This window comes from Oncorhynchus clarkii, chromosome 13, assembly GCF_045791955.1.
Source record: "Oncorhynchus clarkii lewisi isolate Uvic-CL-2024 chromosome 13, UVic_Ocla_1.0, whole genome shotgun sequence".
NCBI classification, from domain to species: Eukaryota; Metazoa; Chordata; class Actinopteri; order Salmoniformes; family Salmonidae; genus Oncorhynchus; species Oncorhynchus clarkii.
The window spans coordinates 52,113,220-52,136,441 of NC_092159.1; the positions used below are offsets into that span (position 1 = coordinate 52,113,220).

The 23,222-nt window shown below is 47.7% G+C and overlaps 1 protein-coding gene across 2 annotated transcripts in view; it reads left to right on the forward strand.

The window, feature by feature from the left end:
* LOC139365053 (acid-sensing (proton-gated) ion channel 2) overlaps positions 1–23,222 on the forward strand; it is a 503,859-nt gene that overhangs the window by 285,908 nt on the left and 194,729 nt on the right. Inside the window, exon 1 of one of the 2 annotated variants that reach the window (XM_071102404.1) lies at positions 22,073–23,066. The exons of the other annotated variant lie outside the window; for it this stretch is intronic. Within the exon in view, the coding sequence (XP_070958505.1) occupies positions 22,374–23,066 (693 nt within the window). The 5' untranslated portion in view covers positions 22,073–22,373. Of the gene's footprint in view, positions 1–22,072; positions 23,067–23,222 lie in introns of those variants that run through there. 2 annotated transcript variants of the gene reach the window in all.

Consider the following 23,222-nt stretch of genomic DNA (forward strand, 5'->3'; position numbering starts at 1 on the left):
TTCTGAGGAATGAAGGCTATTCCATGCGAGAAATTGCCAGGAAACTGAAGAACTCATACAACACTGTCTACTCCCTTCACAGAACAGCGCAAACTGGCTCTAACCAGAATAGAAAGAGGAGTGGGAGGCCCCGGTGCACAACTGAGCAAAGGGACAAGTACATTAGAGTGTCTAGTTTGAGAAAAAGACACCTCACAAGTCCTCAACTGGCAGCTTCCTTAAATAGTACCTGCAAAACACCAGTCTCAACGTCAACAGTAAAGACGCGACTCCGGGATGCTGGCCTTCTAAAAAGAAAAAGTGGTTTTCAACTGTAGTGTATATTTATGTATGTTATGTATTTGTTGTTTGTTGTGTTGCCTTGGCAGCAGCTAATTGGGGTTCTAATAAATACTAAATACTAAGCTGTGCATCAAGGTTCAGGTCAAACCAATTATCTATATTTATGGAAAGCTGCTCTCTCTGCCTAACTGTGACCATTTTCCGTCAACAGTTTTCAAAGCTCTATGTGGCTGTTTGGTTTTCTGTCTGTTGATATTCCTGTGGTGTTAAGAGGATACTAACAGGTAGCTACGCTTGTTTATGGGTTAATTAGCCTATTCCTGTGTCTTGTTGACAATGTACAGTATCTGCCTCTTTGTGACTTAGGGTGATCATGAAGTGAAGACATACTCATGCACACACATGCACATATTTCCATTGTGTTTTTCAATATTGTTGTTTTGTATTTCTGTTTCATCACATCTAACTCATACCTTACTATAGGAACAGGTGGCCATGTTTGGAACACACATGTGCATCCAGTAATTGACTGTGTTACAGAGTTCTGCATAGAGCCCCTGACTGATGGTCCAACGCTCTACACAAGTTAACGCTAATCACTTCTCTGATGAATTGCCCCCCGCTATAGCACTAATAGCATCATTAGAGCTGTTGTGGCGGTCTCAGCTCCTTGCCTTTCTATTCCCACAAGGAAGTTTTATTTTGGTTTCCAGAGCAGGATCGGACAGGTTCACTTTCCACATCTAATTGGTTTTGATTCCGTGGGTAAAGCCAAATCTTCGCAACAGCTCAGTCTTAAAGAAAAGGTTTCCTCTTGCTAACGGCCCTGCTCACACCTGGCCTACAGCTGGGCCGGACAGCTGGTGTTCCTGTTACCACGGCAACCTTATGAAAAGGTAGAGGGAATGAGAAAAGGAAAATTGATGATAATGATGAGGATGGTTTCGAGTGGCTCGTGTCACCCTGTACCCTCGTAATCAAAAGATTAAACTGCAACAAAATAATGGAGAATGTTTGTAATGAGAATTGCCATTTGACAAGTCTAAGCAAGTTGTTATTTCAGGTGTCAAATCAATTACTGCCAACGGACTGAGCCAGTGCTCAGATAATATGCTCAGTCTACCACCCAGGTTTCAACCACCTGTTACTGCCCACGGACTGAGCCAGTGCTCAGATAATATGCTCAGTCTACCACCCAGATTTCAACCACCTGTTACTGCCCACGGACTGAGCCAGTGCTCAGATAATATGCTCAGTCTACCACCCAGGTTTCAACCACCTGTTACTGCCCACGGACTGAGCCAGTGCTCAGATAATATGCTCAGTCTACCACCCAGGTTTCAACCACCTGTTACTGCCCACGGACTGAGCCAGTGCTCAGATAATATGCTCAGTCTACCACCCAGGTTTCAACCACCTGTTACTGCCCACGGACTGAGCCAGTGCTCAGATAATATACTCAGTCTACCACCCAGGTTTCAACCACCTGTTACTTCCAACGGACTGAGCCAGTGCTCAGATAATATGCTCAGTCTACCACTCAGGTTTCAACCACCTGTTACTGCCCACGGACTGAGCCAGTGCTCAGATAATATGCTCAGTCTACCACCCAGGTTTCAACCACCTGTTACTGCCAACGGACTGAGCCAGTGCTCAGATAATATGCTCAGTCTACCACCCAGGTTTCAACCACCTGTTACTGCCCACGGACTGAGCCAGTGCTCACATAATATGCTCAGTCTACCACCCAGGTTTCAACCACCTGTTACTGCCCACGGACTGAGCCAGTGCTCAGATAATATGCTCAGTCTAGCACCCAGGTTTCAACCACCTGTTACTGCCAACGGACTGAGCCAGTGCTCAGGTAATATGCTCAGTCTACCACCCAGGTTTCAACCACCTCTTACTTCCAACGGACTGAGCCAGTGCTCAGATAATATGCTCAGTCTACCACCCAGGTTTCAACCACCTGTTACTGCCCACGGACTGAGCCAGTGCTCAGATAATATGCTCAGTCTACCACCCAGGTTTCAACCACCTGTTACTGCCCACGGACTGAGCCAGTGCTCAGATAATATGCTCAGTCTACCACCCAGGTTTCAACCACCTGTTACTTCACTGGCTGAAGGACAAAGCGTCTATAAAAAGAGACTTGCGGTGACTGTTCCCTATGATTGTTCTTGTCTATTTTTCACCAGAGGTCTGGAGATTTCCAAACCTCTGGCGCCATTAACGCCACCTCAGTGTCACTGAAGCTCAGACAATAACTAACATTTAACATTATTCTTGACCACACTATCACTAACAAAATTGAACATATCTCGAGTGGGCTTGATATGAATTGTTATCTTATCTAGGCTGAGTGTGTGATGTCAGAGGTTCTCAGTAATGACTCTTCTTTGACCTCCTTAAAGCTAGAATCTGCATTAGGAGACAGCATCACTGTTTACCCCAACACATTGGTTATTATTTTTGTTTTGTTTATGAAACCGGAGAAGAGGGACATCCAGCATCATGGTATGAAAAAAACGTTGCAGTACATACTCTGCTGTTCTATCGCGAGTGCAATGATGTTCGATGATGTGCGATGATCAGTTTCAACATTACTAATTCCAGCTTATACTGGGTCTGCGGACATACATCCCTCATTACCATAGATACGATTAATGTCAGCAATGATCAACATCTTAATCAATACCCTTTTGACCCCTGCCATTATATTAACGCCTGGCACTATTTTTATATACTATTTATCCTTGAAGCAGTCCCCTGTCTAATGAATATGGATCATCAGGCTAGCTACCACCCTCTAGATTTATGCGCAATATATTGTACACATTTAACCTCTGGTTTAAGAGGGAAAACTGAAAAGCACAGAGTTGTGATTTTTCTCATTGGCTTCATGATGGTCATAATAACCACCACAGTCGTTTATACAGTATTACAGTTTGAATAATGGATATTGAAGCAAGGGGAATACCCCTGCCAGGGATAAAAAATGCATGGTTTGTTAACAGATGCAGTGTGGCCCTCTGGGAACTGTTGTTCCAGCCTCAATTGCACTTGAACTCAGCGTGATTGGTCACGGCTGAGTGTGTCAGGGAGAATACAAAGGTGTCTCTCTGGGATTCAGGTCACGTCAGCTCCTGCATCGCTTGACACAGCATGGTGGCCTTGCCAAGCATGTCGCCACGGCTACAGTCTGATGAATAGATCACTCCCTGGCCATCTCATCATAAGGGAGTGATAAATAGTGATCCATTCACTCTCTGATCCAGTACAGTGATGATGATATACACAGACAATATACAGACGAAGAAGCATGCATGTACAAACAACATACAAGCTAGGCCGGCCTATACACACCTACACACAAGGCACACTAGTGGTTTGATGAAGTTCAGTATAGTCCTGTACCATCCTTACCTACAGTAGGTAAAGTGATGCCTCAACCCAACTGTGTAATGATGGACTCAGAGCCACCCAATTAAAATTGGATTGGCAGAAAAATCCATTGTTGAAATGCTGTGGTTTTTGCTCTCTCCCCTCTCCCCTGTCCCTCTAACACTTTTTTTATTTTTTTATTTAACCTTTATTTAACTAGGCAAGTCCCTCTAACATCTAGTTAAGCCCTGGGTATGCTGGACTGGTTTTGAAAGGTCGATGTCGGTGGAGTGCATAGACTGGAATGTGCTTAGGCTTTTCAAACTGGGTAGACAGCTACAGGGTACTGGAAGGGGAGGTGGGTAGAAGGCTACAGGGTACTGGAAGGAACAGGGGGAGTAGGTAGAGAGCTACAGGGTACTGGAAGGGGGAGTAGGTAGAGGGCTACAGGGTACTGGAAGGGGGAGTAGGTAGAGGGCTACAGGGTACTGGAAGGGGGAGTAGGTAGAGGGCTACAGGGTACTGGAAGGGGGAGTGGGTAGAAGGCAACAGGTTACTTGAAGGAGCATGGGGAGTAGGTAGAGAGCTACAGGGTACTGGAAGGGGGAGTAGGTAGAGGGCTACAGGGTACTGGAAAGGGGAGTAGGTGGAGGGCTACAGGGTACTGGAAGGGGGAGTAGGTAGAGGGCTACAGGGTATTGGAAGGGGGAGTGGGTAGAAGGCTACAGGGTTCTTGAAGGAGCAGGGGGAGCAGGTAGAGAGCTACAGGGTACTGGAAGGGGGAGTAGATAGAGGGATACAGGGTACTGGAAGGGGGAGTAGGTAGAGGGCTACAGGGTACAGAAAGGGGGAGTAGGTAGAGGGCTACAGGGTACTGGATGGGGGAGTAGGTAGATTGCTACAGGGTACTGGAAGGGGGAGTAGGTAGAGGGCTACAGGGTACTGGAAGTGGGAGAAGGTAGAGTGCTACAGGGTACTGGAAGGGGGATTAGGTAGAGGGCTACAGGGCACTGGAACGGGGAGTAGGTAAAGGGCTATAGGGTACTGGAAGGGGCAGGGGAGCAGGTAGGAGGGCTACAGGGTACTGGAAGTGGGAGACGGTAGAGGGCTGCAGGGTACTGGAAGTGGGAGTAGGTAGAGAGCTACAGGGTACTGGAAGGGGGAGTAGGTAGAGGGCTACAGGGTACTGGAAGGGGGAGTAGGTGGAGGGCTACAGGGTACTGGGAGGGGGAGTAGGTAGTGAGCTACAGGGTACTTGAAGGGGGAGTAGGTAGAGGGCTACAGGGTACTGGAAGGGGGAGTAGGTAGAGGGCTACAGGGTACTGGAAGGGGGAGTAGGTGGAGGGCTACAGGGTACTGGGAGGGGGAGTAGGTAGAGAGCTACAGGGTACTGGAAGTGGGAGTAGATAGAGGGCTACAGGGTACTGGAAGGGGGAGTAGGTGGAGGGCTACAGGGTACTGGGAGGGGGAGTAGTTAGAGAGCTACAGGGTACTGGAAGGGGGAGTGGGTAGAAGGCTACAGGGTACTGGAAGTGGGAGTAGGTAGATTGCTACAGGGTACTGGAAGGGGGAGTAGGTAGAGGGCTACAGGGTACTGGAAGTGGGAGAAGGTAGAGTGCTACAGGGTACTGGAAGGGGGATTAGGTAGAGGGCTACAGGGCACTGGAACGGGGAGTAGGTAAAGGGCTATATGGTACTGGAAGGGGCAGGGGAGCAGGTAGGAGGGCTACAGGGTACTGGAAGTGGGAGACGGTGGAGGGCTGCAGGGTACTGGAAGTGGGAGTAGGTAGAGAGCTACAGGGTACTGGAAGGGGGAGTAGGTAGAGGGCTACAGGGTACTGGAAGGGGGAGTAGGTGGAGGGCTACAGGGTACTGGGAGGGGGAGTAGGTAGAGGGCTACAGGGTACTGGAAGTGGGAGAAGGTAGAGTGCTACAGGGTACTGGAAGGGGGATTAGGTAGAGGGCTACAGGGCACTGGAAGGGGGAGTAGGTAGAGGGCTACAGGGTAATGGAAAGGGGAGTAGGTAGAGGGCTACAGGGTACTGAAAGGGGCAGGGGACCAGGTAGGAGGGCTACAGGGTACTGAAAGTGGGAGACGGTAGAGGGCTGCATGGTACTGGAATTGGGAGACGGTAGAGGGCTACAGGGTACTGGAAGGGGGAGTAGGTAGAGGGCTACAGGGTACTGGAAGGGGGGGTAGGTAGAGGGCTACAGGGTACTGGAAAGGGGAGTAGGTAGAGGGCTACAGGGTACTGGAAGGGGGAGTAGGTAGAGGGCTACAGGGTACTGGAAGTAGGAGAAGGTAGAGTGCTACAGGGTACTGGAAGGGGGAGTAGGTAGAGTGCTACAGGGTACTGGAAGGGGGAGTAGGTAGAGGGCTACAGGGTACTGGAAGGGGGAGTAGGTAGAGGGCTACAGGGTACTGGAAGTGGGAGAAGGTAGAGGGCTACAGGGTACTGGAAGGGGGAGTAGGTACAGGGCTAGAGGTTACTGGAAGGGGGAGTAGGTAGAGGGCTACAGGGTACTGGAAGGGGAAGTAGGTAGAGGACTACAGGGTACTGGAACGGGGAGTAGGTATAGGGCTATAGGGTACTGGGAGGTGCAGGGGAGCAAGTAGGAGGGCTACAGGGTACTGAAAGTGGGAGACGGTAGAGGGCTGCAGGGTACTGGAATTGGGAGACGGTAGAGGGCTACAGGGTACTGGAAGGGGGAGTAGGTAGAGAGCTACAGGGTACTGGAAGGGGAGGTGGGTAGAAGGCTACAGGGTACTGGAAGGAACAGGGGGGGTATGTAGAGAGCTACAGGGTACTGGAAGGGGGAGTAGGTAGAGGGCTACAGGGTACTGGAAGGGGGAGACGGTAGAGGGCTATAGGGTACTGGAAGGGGGAGTAGGTAGAGGGCTACAGGGTACTAGAAGGGGGAGTAGATAGAGGGCTACAGGGTACTGGAAGGGGCAGGGGACCAGGTAGGAGGGCTACAGGGTACTGAAAGTGGGAGACGGTAGAGGGCTGCATGGTACTGGAATTGGGAGACGGTAGAGGGCTACAGGGTACTGGAAGGGGGAGTAGGTAGAGGGCTACAGGGTACTGGAAGGGGGGGGGGTATGTAGAGAGCTACAGGGTACTGGAAGGGGGAGTAGGTAGAGGGCTACAGGGTAGTGGAAGGGGGAGTAGGTAGAGGTCTACAGGGTACTGGAAGGGGGAGTAGGTAGAGGGCTACAGGGTACTGGAAGGGGGAGTAGGTAGAGGGCTACCTGGTACTGAAAGGGGGAGTAGGTAGATGGCTACAGGGTACTGGAAGGGGGAGTAGGTAGAGGGCAACAGGGTACTGGAAGTGGGAGTAGGTAGAGGGCTACAGGGCACTGGAAGGGGGAGTAGGTAGAGGGCTACAGGGTACTGGAAGGTTGGAGTAGGTAGAGGGCTACAGGGTACTGGAAGGGGGAGTAGGTAGAGGGCTACAGGGTACAGGACGGTGGAGTAGGTAGAGGGCTACAGGGTACTGGAAGTGGGAGAAGGTAGAGGGCTACAGGGTACTGGAAGTGGGAATAGGTAGAGGGCTTCAGGGCACTGGAAGGGGGAGTAGGTAGAGTGCTACAGGGTACAGGAAGGGGGAGTAGGTAGAGGGCTACAGGGCACTGGAAGGGGGAGTAGGTAGAGTGCTACAGGGTACAGGAAGGGGGAGTAGGTAGAGGGCTACAGGGCACTGGAAGGGGGAGTAGGTAGAGTGCTACAGGTACAGGAAGGGGGAGTAGGTAGAGGGCTACAGGGCACTGGAAGTGGGAGTAGGTAGAGGGCTACAGGGCACTGGAAGGGGGAGTAGGTAGAGGGCTACAGGGTACTGGAAGGTTGGAGTAGGTAGAGGGCTACAGGGTACTGGAAGGGGGAGTAGGTAGAGGGCTACAGGGTACAGGACGGTGGAGTAGGTAGAGGGCTACAGGGTACTGGAAGTGGGAGAAGGTAGAGGGCTACAGGGTACTGGAAGTGGGAATAGGTAGAGGGCTTCAGGGCACTGGAAGGGGGAGTAGGTAGAGTGCTACAGGGTACAGGAAGGGGGAGTAGGTAGAGGGCTACAGGGCACTGGAAGGGGGAGTAGGTAGAGTGCTACAGGGTACAGGAAGGGGGAGTAGGTAGAGGGCTACAGGGCACTGGAAGGGGGAGTAGGTAGAGGGCTACAGGGTACTGGAAGGGGGAGTAGGTAGAGGGCTACCTGGTACTGAAAGGGGGAGTAGGTAGATGGCTACAGGGTACTGGAAGGGGGAGTAGGTAGAGGGCAACAGGGTACTGGAAGTGGGAGTAGGTAGAGGGCTACAGGGCACTGGAAGGGGGAGTAGGTAGAGGGCTACAGGGTACTGGAAGGTTGGAGTAGGTAGAGGGCTACAGGGTACTGGAAGGGGGAGTAGGTAGAGGGCTACAGGGTACAGGACGGTGGAGTAGGTAGAGGGCTACAGGGTACTGGAAGTGGGAGAAGGTAGAGGGCTACAGGGTACTGGAAGTGGGAATAGGTAGAGGGCTTCAGGGCACTGGAAGGGGGAGTAGGTAGAGTGCTACAGGGTACAGGAAGGGGGAGTAGGTAGAGGGCTACAGGGCACTGGAAGGGGGAGTAGGTAGAGTGCTACAGGGTACAGGAAGGGGGAGTAGGTAGAGGGCTACAGGGCACTGGAAGGGGGAGTAGGTAGAGTGCTACAGGTACAGGAAGGGGGAGTAGGTAGAGGGCTACAGGGCACTGGAAGTGGGAGTAGGTAGAGGGCTACAGGGCACTGGAAGGGGGAGTAGGTAGAGGGCTACAGGGTACTGGAAGGTTGGAGTAGGTAGAGGGCTACAGGGTACTGGAAGGGGGAGTAGGTAGAGGGCTACAGGGTACAGGACGGTGGAGTAGGTAGAGGGCTACAGGGTACTGGAAGTGGGAGAAGGTAGAGGGCTACAGGGTACTGGAAGTGGGAATAGGTAGAGGGCTTCAGGGCACTGGAAGGGGGAGTAGGTAGAGTGCTACAGGGTACAGGAAGGGGGAGTAGGTAGAGGGCTACAGGGCACTGGAAGGTGGGAGTAGGTAGAGTGCTACAGGGTACAGGAAGGGGGAGTAGGTAGAGGGCTACAGGGCACTGGAAGGGGGAGTAGGTAGAGTGCTACAGGTACAGGAAGGGGGAGTAGGTAGAGGGCTACAGGGCACTGGAAGTGGGAGTAGGTAGAGGGTTACAGGGCACTGGAGTGGGAGAAGGTAGAGGGCTGTTCTGTGAAGGGAGTAGTACACAGCGTTGTACGAGATCGTCAGTTTCTTGGCAATTTCTCTCATGGAATATCCTTCATTTCTCAGAACAAGAATAGACTGACGAGTTTCAGAAGAAAGCTCTTTGTTCCTGGCCATTTTGAGCCTGCAAATGAACCCACAAACGCTGAAGCTCCAGATACCATTCTAAAGAAGGCAAGTTTTATTGCTTCTTCAATCAGGACAACAGTTTTCAGCTGTGCTAACATAATTGCAAAAGGGTTTTCTACTGATCAATTAGCCTTTTAAAATGGTAAACTTGGATTAGCCATTGGAACACAGGAGTGATGGTTGCTGATAATGGGCCTCTGTACGCCTAAGTAGATATTCCATGAAAAATCAGCCGTTTCCAGATACAGTAGTCATTTACAACATTAACAATGTCTACATTGTATTTTTGATCGATTTGATGTTATTTTAATGGACAAAAAATGTGCTTTTATTTCAAATACAAGGACATTTCTAAGTGACCCCAAACTTTTGAACGGCAGTGTACATACAGACACACACACACCACATGCACTCTCAAATCAGTACAGTGTTGTCTCTGTCCGTTCCTCTGTCGTGTGGACTATCTCTCTGCCGGGGGACCGGGATGATACTCTAGACTAGAGTACTGTGACAGAGAGGGTTGTAGTGACCACTATCCACAACACCCTGAGGCCTAGCTAATGCACTGTCAGCAGGGTTGGGGCGTAACTGATTACATGTAATCTGATTGAAAAATAACTGTAACTGTAATCAGTTACAACAACAGAAAAAAATACATTGATACCTTTCTGACATTCAATGCAGCGTTAAAAAAAGGAGCACATTTAAGTTTGTTCCAGCTGAGCGAGTCTGACCATAAGTCAGAGACTACTACAATAACACACCAAATGTGTTTGATGGATCCTTTTTGACTTCTTCTAATGCCTCTTAAGGGGAAAGTCATCCACAAGTAATGGAAAGTAATCAGATTATGTTACTAAATTTGGGTAATCCAATCTGATTACTGGACTGTTAACTAGTAACTTTAACAGATTACGTTAAGAAAGTAACCTTCCCAACCCTGACTGTCAGGACTGGCCCAACAGGTGAAATCCTCTCACAGGCAGGTGGGAAACACATTCCTCAAACCTGTAGAGATTCATCTTAAACAAACAGTTACAACATGGCCACTCTATTCACAGAGAGCAGATTAGTACGTTGGCCATGGGCTCCTGTTTGGTTTCTGTCTGCAACCGTTTCACCATGAAAGACTGAGCCCAGAGAGGGAACAATATGCTAGCTTTTATCAGAGGGAAACAGCAGTCCCCCACTCACGGACAGCTCTCTCTTCTCTCAGTGTCAGGGCTGTGTGATGCATGCAGGCAGCCATCCACACTCTCCTCTCCTTTAGCCTGTTGCCGTGTTCTTCAGCTGCAGGATCCTGAGCAGCAGGCACAGCAGCACAGAGCTACTGTCTACCATAACCCTCTACCTGCTCTGTCTATTTCCCTTCCCTAATGAATTCACCTCCTTACTCCCCACGCAGCCCTGATGACAGACTCAGGATGACAGAGACAGGAATTGAAAAGGGGAATTAAGGGACTCAGGAGAGAGCATGAGGTTGGTGTTGTCACACCCCCATTCACTCTAAATTATAGCACCCCTGAGCATGTATATCACAGCACCAGTGTACACACAGTACTCCTGTTTGTGAGACGGGTTTACGACCTCTTTCTAGTTCATTTCAGTGCAACTTAATCAGAGAGATGGCATCTCTTCATTGATAGGACCCCCATCAGACAATATGTGCAGTTATGTACCTGTTTGTGGGTGGAGACATGACAGGCACAGATGATGAAAGCACTATACAACAGGAATTACTTTTTCTTCACACAAACCTTGAGATACAAAGGCATTGAGCTGTGTTAAATGTTGGCCATTGCTTTGCCAAATGTATAGTAGTATATATGTATAGTAGTATATATGTATATTAGTATATATGTATAGTAGTCACCGATAGTCCTGGATGCCTTCCTATTGATTCCTCAATAAATTGCACTGAACAAAAAATATAAACGCAACATGTAACAATTTCAAATATTTTACTGTTACAGTTCATATACGGAAATCAGACAAATGAAATAAATAAATTAGGCCCGGATCTATACATTTCACATAACTGGGAATATAGATATGCATCTGTTGGTAACAGAAAGCTTAAAAGAAAAGTAGGGTCGTGTATCAGAAAACCTGTCAGTATATGGTGTGAACACCATTTGCCTCATGCAGCGCGACACATCTCCTTCGCATGGAGTTGATCAGGCTGTTGATTGTGGCCTGTGGAATGTGGTCCTACTCCTCTTCAATGGATGTGCAAAGTTGCTGGATATTGGGGCGATATGGATAGCACTGTCTTACACGTCGATCCATAGCATCCCAAACTTGCTCAATGGGTGACACGTCTGGTGAGTATAAACATGAGGTGATGTCGGCGGATGAATGACACGACAATGGGCCTCGGGATCTCATCACAGTATCTCTGTGCATTCAAATTGCCATCGATAAAATGCCATTGTGTTCGTTGTTCATAGCTTATGCCTGCCCATGCCAAAACCCCACTGCCACCATGGGGCACCTTGCTCACAACATTGACAGCAGCAAACCGCTCGATCATACAATGGAGCTGTTGCCCCATACAGTTGAAACCGATATTCATCTGTGAAGAGCACACTTCACAGATGAGCATTTGCCAACGGTTACAACGCCAAACTGCAGTCAGGTCAAGACCCTGGTGAGGACGACGGCAAATGAGCTTCCCTGACAGTTTGTGCAGAAATTATTTGGTTGTGCAAACCTGTAGTTTCCTCAGCTGTCCAGGTGACTGGTCTCAGATGATCCCACAGGTGAAAGCCGGATGTGGAGGTCCTGGGCTGGTGTGGTTCCACTTGGTCTGCGGTTGTGAGGCTGGTTGGACGTACGGCCAAATTCTCTAAAATTACCTTGGAGGTGGTTGTTGAAGGAATTTAATTCATTCCTCTGTTTTAATTCCCAATTAAAATTAAACACTCTGTCAATTCATAAGAATTTGTAAGACCCTTATTTTATAGGAATGGACAGAGCCCGGTCTTAAATCAAATAGCAGCCTTTATTCACGAGAGTACTGAGTACTTACACATTTTACCACAGGTTATAAACTGAAAATGACGTCAGCGTTTTCTAAATGTTCCGTCTCTTCTTGACACCGGTAGAAAGGCTCTATAGTTCTCAAGCCTTCCCTCCTCGCCTAGAGCCAAGGTCAGCCAGTGTAGATAAGCATTCTAGTCAGTCTGGAGATATAGTCCATTTGTACCAAGGAACAGACCGTCATTGTTCTAAACTCTTGACCACATTCACCACATTATATTCAGTACTGGGATCAAGAAAGAAAATTCATACATGTACAGTAACATAATAGTATTCTGATTAGTACATATACAGTAACATAATAGTATTCTGACTCGTCAGGCCTGATTGAAATGTATACATAATTAGTCATTATAGGTAAAAATTCCCTTAACAGTGGTTTATGGTAGAGACATTAACATTAAATTCTCTGTTAACAGCTCTGGTGGACATTCCTGATGTCAGCATGCCAATTGCACGCTCCCTCAAAACTTGAGACATCTGTGGCATTGTGTTGTGTGACAAAACTGCACATTTTAGAGCGGCCTTTTATTGTCCCCTGCACAACGTGCACCTGTGTAATGATCATGCTGTGTAATCAGCGTATTGAAATGCCACACCTGTCAGGTGGATGGATTATCTTGGCAGGAGAAATGCTCACTAACAGGGATGTACAAATTTGTGAACAAAATTTGAAATAAATTATAATTCTGTAAGTATGGAACATTTCTGTGGTATTTTAATTCAGCTCATGAAACAAGTGACCAACACTTTACATGTTGTGTTTATATTTTTGTTCAGTGTATTTTGAATAACTGCAGCTGAACTCTCAGGGGGACCCTTCATCACCATCACACCTTGTAAGGTATGCTGGTAACTAACCCAAGATCATTGACGTCGTTTCCAATGGGAGCAAATTTAGCATAGTGTGCAGAACAAGCAAGGAGGTGGGCAGAGCCAAACACGAGCTAGCAAGATCCTACTGGTGTGTTCTAACATATATTTGCATATTTCCATTAGGGAACGCCTACTCTGTGAAGTGTGCGTGTGAAGTTACTCAAGTCGTCCTTGCGCTCCTTCTAAACAATGCAATGTTTAGAAACGTTTTTAAAGGGTCAAGTCTACAAAACTTAGTGCGCTTTGTTCATAACAGATTGTAGTTTTGGGGAAAATGAAAACTCTATTGAGATCGAATGTTTCATCAATGAGAAAATGTGCGGAATGTCGGCCACGTTTCATCTAGCTCCATCTTCTCCCACTTCCCACCACTGGACGTATTTGGTGGTGAGAAGAAGTTGTAAACGGATGCTTCAGATTTATACATCACATCCTGTGAAGTATCTGGCTCCTACTTCTTTCTGTGGTATGACAGTCTTTCCCTGGTATCCTGGAGGACCAGGAGTCATTTATCTCACCTCATTCTCTAGAGCCAGATTAGCTATAACACCAGCATGGATCAAGCTTCATAAGAAGCTTCGTCTTCCACTGCAGACAATCTAAACGGGCTAAAGCATGTTTCACATGCTGTCTCTCTACAAACCAACAGTAGCTGTTGGTCTATGCACTATAACTAAGGCGCTGTAATGGCGTCAATCTATTTGAAAGATCAATATCTTGCACAGTAAGAAATAAGAAGTGAATATATTTATATATAAATAACACAGTGACGAAGATCCTTGCAGGATGGAAACGTAGTTTGTGTATGAATAAAGGTATGTGGTGGGGCTTATGAGTGCCAGCTCTATTTCTATTGGCCCTGCACCCCACTAAGGAATGTTTGATCACACTTGACTATATAATTAACATAGCAACAACATGAAGTGTGTCTACACCAGACCAGATCACAGTAGACAAACAAACACCTGAATGATCCTGAGGCATCCCATCCATTTGGAGAGGTTGAGTATGGTCGATACCAGATTGCATAGCTATTACTGTCCTCGCTCTGTGGTGTTGGTGAAGATGATGGCTGTCGTACAACATCTAATCAGAGACTACACACTACAGAGCAACAGGGTTATGATTCGGACACAACAAACAGACCCAATCCCCCTATCTCCTCTCATTTCATCAAGCCAACTGATGATAATTCCATGCCATGACAACAACTAATAGCCATAATGACTGCAGTGAGCTCTAAGAACTCACCCACAAAGGGAACGTTCAATCTATTACCACCCTACAGCTCAGCAGCAGCCCTCCCTTTCATTTAGAGAGGAGGCAGTGTTTGAAGCCAGGGGAGGCCCTGCTGCACCTACAGCCAGACAAGTGTGACTACGCTCGATTAAAAAAACTCCTAAAATACAGAAAAGCCATTGATCGCCTGTTATTGGTGTCATCTTAATGAATGCTGTGGATTTGATGGATGGCAGTGCTGCACACTGTCTCCTCATCCTGCTCATCTTTCATCTGCTCCCCACGTCACTGCTTCTCTCCCTCAGAGGGGGTAAAGCGTTAGCGACCCTCAAGACGTCTTTTTGTGATTCAAATCCTTTAGCAACACGTAGAAAATGCTTGTATGAGGGAATCTGTATGTGTGTGTTGATTTTCTGTCTGCCTCGACGTCCTGAGAGAAGAGATGCATTTCATCTATGGAAATCATAATAGCCTTTATACCTTTTCCGCACATCATTTCTTCATGGTTATTGTAGTATTGTCCAGTCCTTGAATCCTGGACAGTGTTTGTTGATGAAGGACAGGGGGTATTACACAGTAGATGCACACATCAGTGTGGACAGAAGAATGTGTGTAATTGAATCAGATGGTTCAGGGATATATCTCTGATTAATCTCGGACTCCCCTGATATTTTGGAGGCTGGCTAATTGGATATTTATGTTGAACCTTTGAGCTGTTCTCCTCTATACTGATGCTAGCTGGGCTACCCTGAATAACACTCTTCGTCTAATTACGCTGCTGCTGGATGGATTCAGACTGGATAAAGGACTGGCTCTGCAGTCCTTTAGGCTGCATGGCGGTGCATTAAACGAAACGGGTGCATGTTCATGATATGTGTGTGTTCCTATGGGTGAGATATACATTATACATTATTTCACATCTTCTATGTGTTTCCAGTTTTCCTTTTACATGATTGTTATTTGTGGTTTTGAAAGTGTGTGTGTGTGTGTGTGTGTGTGTGTGTGTGTGTGTGTGTGTGTGTGTGTGTGTGTGTGTGTGTGTGTGTGTGTGTGTGTGTGTGTGTGTGTGTGTGTGTGCGTGATCCTCTATGTCACATATGTCAGAGTCAAGGCCCGCGGGCCACATCCGGCCCGCAAGAAGGTTTTTTACGGCCCCTGGGATGATCTTGATTTATTATTAGAACCGGCCCGCAGCAAGCCGGCAGCCCGCAGATCTTTTACACGCACCAATACTACATTTCCCACAATGCAAAGGTGACGCACCGAGCAGTAGGCTGCTTCATTTCAATATTTATTGGCACAGCAGTCGTCAGCATCACAGTAAAATTAACTTTCAGATACCCATCAAAAATGGCAAAACGGAAGGTGGATACTGAGAACCGGGGGTTTCAAACAAGGTGGGAGTCGGAGTATATGTTCACGAAGGTAGCTGGAAAACCTGTGTGTCTTCTGTGTGGAGAAAGTGTGGCGGTACTGAAAGAGTATAATCTGAGACGACATTATGAAACGAAACACGCGGACAAAAACAAGAATATGGACATGGAACAAAGGCTACAAAAGGCAGAGGAATTAAAACGAGGCCTCAAATCTCGACAGGCTCTGTTCAAAAAAGCCAAATCACAAGGCCAGGCTGCTGTCAAGGCCAGTTTTATTTTGGCAGAAGAGATCGCTAAATCAGCCCGGCCATTTACGGAGGGGGATTTCATCAAAAACTGCATGATTAAAGTTTGTGACGAAGTTTGCCCAGAAAAAAGGCAACTCTTTTTAAATGTGAGTCTGAGCAGAAACACCATTGCCGAGAGAGTAGACCAGTTGTCCATCAATCTAAAAGAGCAGCTTGTGAAAAAGGGAAAAGATTTTATTGCATATTCCTTGGCTGTGGATGAGAGCACCGACATTTCTGACATTGCCCAGTTGTCAATTTTCATCCGCGGAGTGGACTCCAACCTAAGCGTGACAGAGGAGTTTTTGGCTTTACGTCCTATGCATGGCACAACTACGGGGCATGATTTGTATGAAGAGGTGTCAAGATGTGTAAATGAGATGGAGCTGCCTTGGGAAAAACTCGTGGGTTTGACAATCGACGGAGCACCTGCGATGTGTGGACACAGGAGCGGACTGGTGGCGAAGATACGGGAAAAGATGCAAGAGGAAAACGCGACAGGTGAGCTGACAGCTTATCATTGTATCATACACCAGGAAGCGTTGTGCGGTAAAGCCTTGAAAATGGAGCATGTAATGAGCATCATCACGCGCACAGTTAACTTTATCAGAGCCAAAGGTTTGAATCACCGCCAGTTCAAGGCATTTCTGACGGAGTTAGAAACGGAGCATGGTGATTTGCCTTATCACACAGAGGTGCGATGGCTAAGACAGGGAAAGGTGCTTCAAAGATGTTTCGAGCTTCGTGAGGAGATTTGTCTGTTCTTGGACAGCAAAGGGAAAGACACAACACAACTCCGAGACGAAATGTTTCTGTGTGAAATGGCTTTTCTGTGTGACATTACGAGTCATCTGAATGCAATAAACTTGCAGCTGCAGGGTCGGGATCGTGTCATCTCTGATATGTACAGTACAGTGAAGGCATTTAAAACCAAACTGACTCTGTGGGAGACGCAGATGCGGAAAGAAAATTTGAGCCACTTTCCCAGCTGCCAGACCATGAAAGAGAAGCTCTCTACCAGTGCGTTCCCGAGCACACAGTTGGCTGATAAAATAGGTATGCTTGCCGCTGACTTTCGACGCCGATTTGCTGACTTTGAAGCACAAAAAAGCAGGTTGGAACTGCTCGGTAACCCATTTGCTGTTGACGTGGAAAGCTCACCACCAAACCTCCAAATGGAGTTGATTGACCTCCAATGCAATGATGCACTGAGGGCAAAATATGCGGCAGTGGGTGCTGCGGAGTTCGCCCGTTTCCTCCCCGGCACAATGCCCCAGCTGCGCATCCAGGCTGCTCAAACGTTGTCTATGTTTGGCAGCACATACCTGTGTGAACAACTGTTTTCTTTGATGAACCTGAACAAAACATCACACAGAAGTCGACTTACTGCTGAACACCTCCACTCAATTCTGAGGATTTCTTCAGCTCAGAGCCTTACCCCGAACATTGATGAACTTGTGGAAAAGATGGGACACCACCAAGTATCACCCTCAACCTCAAACAAGTGAACATTACTGTGCAATCACATATTTAGAGTTTTTACTCAGTTCAAGTTTAAAAGTTAAAATTTAATATTTGTTTTCACTGCATGTTACTTCTCCTTAAACAAAGTGTTGTTTTTGATTAATAGATTTTTGCACTTTATTTTTTTGTATTTCAATCCAATTATATTTTAAAAATATTTCAGTTGAGTGGATGATAGAAAATTGCTATTATTGTTTTTTCTTTGAAGTAAATTTAGCCCACTTTTGCTAAAATAGAAAATATAGTCTACTGATGGTGCCTTGAATACCGGTTTCTTTCATTTAATGTTCATGTTATGGGGATATTTATATAAAGGAAATTTGTCTTTTGTGTCTGTTGAAAATTAAAGATTACTGACAGAGCCATAAGAAAATATTGCTTTATTTATCTGATCATATTGTAATATATTTGTTAGGTTTTCAGTAGGTTCAATTAGGTTCACTAGACTATATGCGTCATTTAAAAATTTTTCAATGAACATTCGAACAGTCCGGCCCTCGTCTTGTAGCTGATTTTTTTATTTGGCCCTCCGTCCATTTGACTTTGACACCCCTGCTCTATGTGAATGGTTTCTCTAGGCGTGTCTGTGCATGTGCATGTGTGTGTGTGCGTTTGTGTGTGTGTGCGTGTGTGTGTGTGTGTGTGTGTGTGTGTGTGTGCGTGCGTGCGCTTGTGTGTGCGTGTGTGCGTGTGTGTGTGTGCGTGGTCCTCTATGTGAAGGGTTTCTCTAGCCGTGTGTGTGGGCTGGGTGTGTGTGTGTGTGGTCCTCTATGTGAAGGGTTTCTCTAGCCGTGTGTGTGGGCTGGGTGTGTGTGTGTGTGTGGTCCTCTATGTGAAGGGTTTCTCTAGCCGTGTGTGTGGGCTGGGTGTGTGTGTGTGGTCCTCTATGTGAAGGGTTTCTCTAGCCGTGTGTGTGGGCTGGGTGTGTGTGTGTGTGTGGTCCTCTATGTGAAGGGTTTCTCTAACCGTGTGTGTGGGCTGGGTGTGTGTGTGGTCCTCTATGTGAAGGATTTCTCTAGCCATGTGTGTGGGCTGGGTGTGTGTGTGTGTGGTCCTCTATGTGAAGGATTTCTCTAGCCGTGTGTGTGGGCTGGTTGTGTGTGTGCGTGGTCCTCTATGTGAAGGGTTTCTCTAGGCATGTGTGTGGGCTGGGTGTGTGTGTGCGTGGTCCTCTATGTGAAGGATTTCTCTAGTCGTGTGTGTGTGTGTGTGTGTGTGTGTGTGTGTGTGTGTGTGTGTGTGTGCGTATGTGTGTGTGTGTGTGTGTGCGTATGCATGTGTATGCGTGGTCCTCTATGTGAAGGATTTCTCTAGTCGTGTGTGTGTGTGTGTGTGTGTGTGTGTGTGTGTGTGTGTGTGTGTGTGTGCGTGTGTGTGTGTGTGCGTGTGTGTGTTTGCGTGCGTGTGTGTGTGCGTGGTCCTCTATGTGAAGGGTTTCTCTAGCCGTGTGTATGGGCTGGGTGTGTGTGTGCGTGGTCCGCTATGTGAAGGGTTTCTCTAGGCATGTGTGTGGGCTGGGTGTGTGTGTGCGTGGTCCGCTATGTGAAGGGTTTCTCTAGGCATGTGTGTGGGCTGGGTGTGTGTGTGCGTGGTCCTCTATGTGAAGGGTTTCTCTAGGCATGTGTGTGGGCTGGGTGTGTGTGTGCGTGGTCCTCTATGTGAAGGATTTCTCTAGCCGTGTGTGTGGGCTCGGTGTGTGTGTGCGTGGTCCTCTATGTGAAGGGTTTCTCTAGGCATGTGTGTGGGCTGGGTGTGTATATGACCCCTCGGTGTAGAAGCTTTTTCATCACGTCTCCTGTGATCAAATCACATGGAGCTGTCAGAAAGCATTGCATTACAGCACGTACAAGTCACACAACTGCAAGTCGGCCAAGCCAACGCAATGAGTTATAATGCTGCACATTAAACATTTTCTCTTTTGCTGTTGCCGTTTGTGTTTCCATAACAGCTACACAATTCACTTAGCCCCAGTGAGTCATACAAGATAAGCACAGATACCAGTTGTTATTCAGCTTGATAATGACTTAGTCATAGGGGACACACAGAGGGCAGATTCTACTGTACTTATCGGGTTTGTCCCAAATGGCACCCTATTCTCCATAAAGTGCACTACTTTTGACCAGGGCCCATAGAAAATAGGGTGCCATTTGAGACATAGTCTCTGCTGTTTTTCTGAGCTGGGCTCCTATTCAACTCTCTCCTCTCTGTTAGCTGAGAACAGCTAGGAGCAACTCAATTAAACAAGTGAAAAATAGTCCTCTCACTTGGAGGGAAAAAAAACCTTCACTTTGTCATTAGCAGATGGATGCTCTGTCAAAAGCACTTCGGAGAATTCTTCCTCATCTTAAATGCAAATGAAGCAATATTACAAACCGAGATATTCAAATATTAATGTGTCTGAGATTATAGTTTCATTAGGGATTTTCTTTTTTTCCCAAAAAGAGATATGTGTAACCATAAACTGTTCCTCCTAAATAATCAATATCGTTATTGTATATATTATCTATATATCTTATTATATATCTTTTTCAAAAGTTATGAGGTACTAAATGACTGCCTTGTCATGATGACGTTATAACTGCTACAGGCCAACTGGACAGTACTGAGTGGACTGTAGCTGGAAATGTCTGAGGTGCCCAGTCTAACCACTGACTGAGTCAGACATGCAGGTGCAGCACTTTCTGTTGACCTATTATGATTTGTACTACACTCATGTCTCACTGTCTCATGCATTGTCTATTTGCCAGAATTGTGCTTCCAGTACTATGACCCCTGCAGCTCTCTAACACTCCAACACTCTCCATACTTATCAGAAGGGATGTAGTATCTACGCTATTGCTCATTTCGTTGTATTGCACACAGTACATGTGTGTGGCGTCTTTGTGAATAAAAACGTCCACTATATGAACGTGTGCAGATGTAAATGGGATGTAAATGTTAGGGGAAGGATAGTGGTCCCCCATGTGATTTCACTGAAGAGCACAGCTGAGCCAATGCTGTTAGGAGACATGACAAGTCAAAGTTGTCATGAGAGTTAGTTGGTGATGACAAGCCATATGTACAGTGTTTGCTGCAAACCAAGCCTGAAGCTCTGCTAAGACGACCACAGAGCTTTTCAATGTTGCACTTAGGTGTTACTCTTTTCCTCCATCTGTCTAATGTCTTGCTTTTTTCTTGATTTTGTCTACCCCCTATGTTGACAACATAATTGACGATAATTTATGTTTCACAAACAGGCTGGAAATCTGTTTCCCACATTCTGTAGGGCTGTTTTGTGTTTATTTGAGAGAGAGAGAGAGAGAGAGAGAGAGAGAGAGAGTTCTCAGACTGACACTCATTGCTCGCTCTCTCACTGGCTGGGTGGACAGAGCTGTGGCGCAGGAGGAGAGGAGCACAGAGAGGACACGCTGCCCGATGAGAGAGAGGGGACCAGAGGAACAGCCTGTCTGCACAGGAGGAAGAGAATACAGAAAATAACAGGGCAATATCCAAAGGAGGGGAAGTGAGAGAGAGAGAGAGAGAGAGAGAGAGAGAGAGAGAGAGAGAGAGAGAGAATGTACACATCTACTTCATGGGAGGAGGAGGAGCCCGGTTGGGGGTGGAGCTGAGAAGGATTGACGGACATCGGCACAAGAGGAGGAGCATGAGGGCAAGTTAATGAATTTGATTTGGAGAGAAGTATTTTTAGAAAAGGAAGAAAACAAGAGGAGCGTTACGATTGGAAATGCCACAGTTCTGAGGGAAAGAAACAGAGAGTGAAAGAAAACTGGAGCGAGAGAATGAGGGAGAGAGAGATACCAGGATCTGAGCGTGACTGAACAGATTTTCCATTGACTCTGGTCAGGTCTCCCACAGGGAAACGCAGTGTCTGTGCATGTGCTCCTCTCTCAGTGTGAATGAGTGTTTGCGTGCATTTGGGACTAAGAAGCGTCTGCTCCTCGCACAAGACGGGCTGGCCGTACATTATCACCCGCAGGACACAACAACCGCTTCTCCAGTCAAGAGAGGAGGAGAAGAGAAAGGAGAACGGAGGGGGGAATAGTGAGAGAGTGACAGATGGGAAGGCTGGAAATCAAGAAGATAAAAGTGAGCTCACAAAAAAAGCCGGAGAATAAATTAGCGAGGTAGACTCACAATTAGTGATGTGCGGCTGCTCGTTTTAGAGGTGTCATGTAAACAAGTCCAGCCTCTGGCCGTGGTGGTGTTGGAGGGTTAGCAGGTTGAGCGAGGCTGAGCATCACTGATCGAAGTGGAGCGACGGCAAAGTCCCAAAAGACAGCAGCCTCGGTCGGCAGAGAGAGGAGCGCCGACAGAGCAGAGGGAACCGGCAGGACGAGCCGTTCTTTGACAGACGGCACCAGATAGAACCACAACAGACTCACTGCTCTCTTCTTTAACCTTCCGTTCTTTCATTTTGTCTGTGCTTCTCAGCTCATCTTGCCTCTCTCTCCTCTAGCACTCACTCCACCCCCTCTCTTCTCCCTCCCTATCCTTTTCCCTCTCCCTCCCTCCCTCTCCCTCCCTCTCCCTCTCCCTCTCCCTCTCTCTCTCTCTCTCTCTCTCTCTCTCTCTCTCTCTCTCTCTCTCTCTCTCTCTCTCTCTCTCTCTGTCTCTTCCTCGCTCTGTGTTACACTAACTGGTGCGGACGCTGGAGTCGCTCATGTAGTGCGGTGCGGACGCTGCATCGCTTGGTGCATATTTGCATGGCTGAATGTATTTTTTACTGCTGAGTTGGGTGAGTGGAGTACTTTGAGGTCAAGGGAACCAGATGGACTGAGCGGGAGAAGCCCAACAAGTAGCTAAAGAGTAAAACAGGACACCAACAACAACAAACAGAAGACACTGTGACAGAGAAAGAGAGTTAGTATGTGTGTGTGTGAGTGAGGTTGTGTGTGAGGAGCTTGTACGGATTGTGTGTAACAGCAGAGTCAGATAAGCACAAATCCAGGTGTGGATTACATCAGTGGGGATATCGGTGCCCTGGAGCTCCATGTGGGGCCCAGCCCCTGAGGCTTGGCTGGGAGATGAAGCCTTTCTCTCTGTACTAGGAGCGGTGTGGGCAGCCATGGCTCTGGAGGGGCGATGTCTCCAGCGGGGATCCCCAGCCGTGGTGAGGAGAGGCCGCCGGCGCCTCCCTGCAAGGCCAGGCCTATCCTCAATCACCTCCGCAATGCTGGCTGGGACAAGTCTGCATGGCCTCAGGCATGTGTGTGTGTCCGGTGGCTCCATAGGCCGTCGGGCCTTCTGGCTGCTGGCCCTGTGCACCTCATTGGGCCTGCTCCTGTCCTGGTCCTCCAACCGCCTGCTCCACTGGCTCTCCTTCCCCACCTACACACGGATCCACACAGAGTGGGCCAAGGAGATGGCCTTCCCCACAGTCACTATCTGCAACAACAACCCAATCCGCCTCTACAAGCTCACCAAAAGTGACCTGTACTTTGCTGGCCACTGGCTGGGCCTACTGCTGGCCAACCGGACGGTGAGACCCATGGTGCTGGATTTGCTGCAGGAGGACAGCCAGGCCTGGTTCAGCAAACTGTCTGACTTCAGGCTGTTCCTGCCCCCCAGAAACTTTGAGGGCAGCAACCTGGAGTTTATGGATCGGCTGAGCCACCAGCTAGAGGAAATGCTTCTCTCCTGCAAGTACCGAGGAGAACCGTGCGGTCCCCAGAACTTCACCTCTGTAAGTCTCAGCATAGCTCCCTCTTAAATCACTTCTTCATTGACAGTTTAGCTCTGTGTGGTGGTTGAACCTCCCAGACTGTTCATCTGATTTCACCTGTTGTCTCTCCTCTTTTCATGGAGTTTCATCTCTTTCCTTGAAGTTCACAGTAGTTAA